Source organism: Magnolia sinica, chromosome 2, assembly GCF_029962835.1.
Source record: "Magnolia sinica isolate HGM2019 chromosome 2, MsV1, whole genome shotgun sequence".
NCBI classification, from domain to species: domain Eukaryota; kingdom Viridiplantae; phylum Streptophyta; class Magnoliopsida; order Magnoliales; family Magnoliaceae; genus Magnolia; species Magnolia sinica.
Window position 1 is genome coordinate 4,402,579 of NC_080574.1, and position 5,433 is coordinate 4,408,011.

Below are 5,433 nucleotides of genomic sequence, written 5' to 3' on the forward strand. Positions count from 1 at the left end.
TTGGCTTGGGCTTCGAAATACCAAACTTGGCCCATGAGCCGTGCATGGGGCCTCTCATGCATGACCTAGTCAGGTTTTGTGTCAAGCTCTGGCTCTAAGTCATTTTAGTCTGACGAGGCCCAACTTTGCATGCTTTCTTCTTCTTCTTCTTCTTCTTTTCTTCTTCTTCTCTTTTTCTTTTCTTCTTTTTTTTTTTTTTTTTTTTTGAATTTTATATATTATATATCCTACAAATATGCGGTTCCAAATTTCGTCGAGGCATCCCATGTAAAAATCCTATAAGGTGGGCTTTATTGATCAATAGTCTGGATTGTTCTAAGGGTTGGATAATGTGATCGGGTGTACTAGTGGGCCCCACTAAGTTGTGATACATCCATATATAAGGGGCGGAGTGCTGCAACTGTGATACACACGTTTTAGTGGATCTAGGATTACCAATGCGTGTGGAGCCTTAGGGAGAGAAGTTTTGATGGGTTTCAAACTCCTCACCCCTCTAACCTATATTAACGGGGCTGGGTCTCCAATCCAACACATCAACAGAAGCAGCAATCTCATTAAAGCTTCTCTAAATGTGTAAGGAGAGGAAGATCTCAGCAATCTGATTTCAGAGCAATGGCAACACAACAAGGTACTTCGATAATTCCTCATAAAGACATTACATCCCATCGATGGTTTAACACATTTGACAATCTCAATTCTACATTGCCCTGTAGTATTTTGTTATCTACACCCAAGGCCTAAAGAGTAATACTCTCTAGAAAGGAGTTCCTATCCCCCTTGTGATTGGATTTGCCAATACTTGAGTGAAAAAAGTAACTTAATTACTTAGCATAAGTTAAAAAGTAACTTATTTGTTGGTATGATAACTTTCATCAGTTTTTTTTTTTTTTTCCTTGTAATTTTTATACTTAAGTGTTGAAACACAGATCATCTATCACTGAGCCATTCATCAAGATCCTCATCAGCTTAACTGTAATAATGGGCATAGATATTAAGTTGGGCACGTGTGGTCCTAGATTTGCTAAATCCCTTGTGAGACTTCAGTTCTGGACAATCATTGCTTGGCGAAAATAAAGAAGATTGTTTTTTGAAGTCTGCACACACACCCTCACGTGCGCACTCAAACCCATGACCTCAGCGTTAAAACATACCCTATCTACCACTGAACCATGGGTTAGTGGAAATCCATTTATGGGTCAAAGTGGGGAAAGTGCAAAGCCTGCTAAGATCATGCCTATCAGCTGGTCGAGTGTTAGGCTTTCTAAATTGCTAGTAAGCAATGACTGAAACGTAGTGTGCATGGATACAAATCAGGCTGTATGGGGCCAATACGGGGCTGATACATCCATATCATTCATGGGCAATGCCAGTATATATCAGGCAATGCATACCAGTTTCAGACAATACTTTAAACCTTGCTTGAGTCTGCATTTCTAATCAATCATGCTTGTCAGTCTCCTCACCGGTGCTTTGGCTTATCCCTAGAAATGAATGAACTCGTTTAGGACATAATGGGTCAAAATGGCCCTACTTGAGCCAGGTCTAAGGAGATCATGCCTATGAGCCAGGCCAGGTGCACTATGTACTCTGATGTGCTTGTATTATGGTCCATAACCCATGCTAGTCTGATCATTTGGATGCTATACATTTACCAACAAAACAGGTCTGGCTCCATGTCTCAATGGTAGACAGACGCTGTTTCAACCCTGAGATCATGGGATTGAGTGTCCATATGGTGTAAGTGGGTGTGTAAAATAAAAATAAAAAACAAAATCTGCCAACAAACTACATAAAGTTGTGAAAAATGCCATGAACAGTGTAAATAGGATGATCGACAAATGGGCTTTTAGACAGCCGGAGACCGGCGAGTTAAGCAATGGCCTTGAGTTTTAGATCCAGGTCAAGCTCATGGGCCTGATATCCAGCCCAAACAGTGCCTGATATTTCATGCAACCCAAGTGTGTGTATGCATCCAACCCGTCCACCGAAGTCAGGGCAGTGGAATTTGAACATCCCAAAAATCAAGTTGACTCAACCATCACGTTAATTTGAATTTTCTTAGGTGGTTATGCATGGTTCCTTACATTGTGGCCCACCTAATGAATGAGCGGACTTCATCGATGGGGCATCCCATCATCAATAATTCAACGGTTGCATGAAATACACCAACCGGCAGTAATGCAAAAGCAGGTGAGCAGGCAGATAAACAAGCATGCGAATACCGGGTAACACCTTAGAGGGTATTACCCTTACCGTGTGGGGCCCGCATAGATGAATTTTTTATATATCCACGCCGTCCATACGTTTTAAAAACTCATTTTAGTACGTGATCCCAAAATTTAAGAAGATATAAATCTCAGGTAGATCACACCACTGGAAACAGTGGTGAATGACCATTAAAAACTCTTTTTTGGGTCACTAGTTTTGGATCAAGCCAATATTTGTATTTTAAATCCATCCAGGTCGGTTTCACATTATACACGGGTTCGATGGAAAATAAACATTACGGTAGGTTCTAGGAAGTTTTTAATGGTAGGCGTTCTATCACTACTATTTCCTGTGGTGTGGTCCACTTGAGGTTTGGATCTCCTTAATTTTCGTAAATACGTCTTAAAATGAACTTTAAAAACGGATGGATGGTTGGATCTACTAAAAATCATCAAGGTGGACCCCACGGTAAGGGTAGCATTCACGATAGTGTTACCCGGGTAACACCTAATCCCACTCACGTGAATAGCCTTTACGTGTAGGTACTTTGCAGAAACCTGCAGAGAAACCGTCGTCAGAAAATAAGCATATTCTACAGGAACACGCTAGAAACGGACGCGGTTTGGCCAGTGACGCTGACACCAGCCAGGTGGATAGTGGCCGGTTGTATGTGCACCCCACCATGATGCATGTGCTTTATCCACCCCGTCCATCCATTTTGAAAGATAATATTAGGGCTTGAACCTAAAAATATGGTAGATCTAAATCTTGCTACTTATCTGCTCAAGATCGTCAAGCATGCAGAGAAATACCAGAATCAGAACCGTCCATCCTCTAGTATTATTTCGAATAACCTAAAATCCCAAATACTAAGCCTTAAGGACGGATCTGGACCGTTGATTTCGACCTCAGCTACGGAGATTCTTCAGACCTTCCACAAACAGAGAAGCAAATCGGTCCATTTCGCCTTTTGGCAGCGACACCCCAACTTCGATTCCTCCCTCTTCATCTCTAGTATCCGCAACCGATATAGCGCCTGCTTCTTGAATCGAAAACACTTCCACCTTTACAGGCCTTCCCCACCCGAAATCCGTATCATAGACCCGAAACTTGGGCGACCCAGCAACCGTTACGATCCGCTCCCCTGAAGCTGCCGTAGAAACAAATTCCGGTATCCAAGTCTCCACGCCATTCAAGACCCCGCCATCCAACGCTTGGATTGTTCTCCCGATGGCCTCCGACGCGGCTCCCACCCCTTCTTCCGTCGCTAAGTCGTTCCCCTTCGCATGGCATATACAACAACCGATACAGTTCCCGAAATACGTAGCGGGTATCGGCGGTACCAGCCGAGCCCGGCAGTCCACCGGAAAGTAGAAATGGACGTTTTTGTCCCTGACGTCATCTCCACGTGACCTGATCAAGCAAACCCACACGTATGCGCATGTTAGCACGAACGATGAGCAATGTATCGGTTTCTGGCTGGCGTCGCACCGTCGGGCTAAGATCCGTCGCCTTAGCGTCTCGATGTCTGCTCGACCGATGATGAACGTGGCTAGAAATGGGGTTGCTCGAGCCTTCAAGCTATCTGAGACCGGGTCGCGTTTGAAATTAGCAATCTGGTATAACATTAGTCTCTTGAGTCCGTCGAGATATGCAGCCACCGACCTGTCGTAGAACGGCCTCGACCTGATTAAAGACTCGTCTCCGGACTGGCAAATTGACGCCCAAGATTTCATGAAATGCATGGAGCTGCTCCCATCTGCCACCGCGTGGTGTATACAAGTTCCGATACAGATGCCCGAGTCAGGAAATATGGTGACTTGCAAAGCTAGCAGGGGTTGGTTTTGAGGGTCAGAAACGGGTAACTGAGGAACGAGTGGATGTAATTCCATTACATCTCTTGGGTGATTCGCCATGAGTAGGTGGAAATCAGCGTCTGACTCCGCGACGGTGAATGAGACTGAGTCGCCATTGACATAGCGAATCTCGTGCTCGCCATTGTTGGGAGAGCGGGTCAGATTACCAGCGAGAGGGAAGAAGAGACGGAGAGAGAGGGAAAGGGAGTGTTTCAATTTGGGAAGGAGAGTGTTTATAAAGTGGGTTGTGGTGATGGTGTTATCTGGGTTTTGTGGGAATTGGTAGAAGAAGAGGCGTTGGACCGGAGGCAATTGTAGCCAAACAACATCGAATAAGGTGATAGGGAGAGAGGCGTCGGTGATGGAGCTGGGCGGAGGAGAGACTCTAGAAACCTCCAACAGCTTGACATTGTGAAGTGGTGCCATGTAGTGAGGGCGGTTTCAGAATCCAGTGCAAAGCCTCTTTTATAGGCCGTGGGTGCATAAAACAGCAGTATTTGTGGCCCACAGTATTGTATAACTCCAATCCATCCATCAGATTCTGTAATTGATGTTTGGCCCGAGGATAAAGATCAGCTAGATGGGCCAAACCACATTGAACAATTGGATAGATGGCTACCATAGGTTTTGAATAGGCCCCACCTGCTGAGCCCAACCCCAGGTCTAGACCGTTGATAGTCCTGGGACCATCATCATGTGTTATCTTCCTCCAAACCCATTAGTGAGGTCTAACTGATCAGTAGGATGAGAGAAATATAAAAATAATGACACCTGATACAAAACTCAAGTGGGCCACACACTGTGAAATTAACGGTTAGGGAGCAATTTCATATTGTTTTCGATGCGGGGCCTACGTAAGTTTTTACTCCGGTTTATGACGATTCTCACCTGATGGAAGGAGTGGATTTTACATCTGGCTGCCTGGAATAAGTAATGTAGGCGTGAGAGCCGTGAATAGATTTTCTTCCATCTGACACCCGACGCAAAAGAAGGAAGCGGATTGCGTTCGACCAGATTTGAATGGGGCTCACCTTAGGGCGTGTTTGGCAGGACCAATTCCATGGGATTAGGTGGGATGGAATGGATTTTAAGGTAACGATGGTGGTGTCAGTGTATGTCCCTTGATCCGATATACAGCAGCCTGTTTAGACCGTCCCAAATGGATGGGTTTGCATCTACACTGCTTCTTGTGGTGTGCCTCACTCACTATTTTATATTTGCCTTAAAATCGGTTTTTGGTTAAATGTAGGCCGGTGAAAATAATGGACAGAGTAGATATCTCATTGATATCTTGGTAGGCCCCACATAGAGGTGAAAATTCACCTCCTGGGATTGGCAGAATTCATGTTAGCTACGGGCTGTGTTTACA

General features: G+C 44.7%; 1 protein-coding gene across 1 annotated transcript; it reads right to left on the reverse strand.

Moving 5' to 3' along the window:
• Positions 1 to 3,017: 3,017 nt before the first annotated feature.
• Positions 3,018 to 4,629, reverse strand: LOC131232370 (phenolic glucoside malonyltransferase 2-like). Its single transcript, XM_058228602.1, has one exon. It carries the CDS (start codon positions 4,488 to 4,490, stop codon positions 3,117 to 3,119), a length of 1,374 nt encoding a protein of 457 aa, XP_058084585.1. The 5' UTR covers positions 4,491 to 4,629; the 3' UTR covers positions 3,018 to 3,116.
• Between the last annotated feature and the right edge of the window lie 804 nt (positions 4,630 to 5,433).

What these genes read in the sequence shown, in the direction of transcription:
- LOC131232370 (XM_058228602.1), bottom strand. Translation starts at nt 4,490, where the DNA reads ATGGCACCACTTCACAATGTCAAGCTGTTGGAGGTTTCTAGAGTCTCT.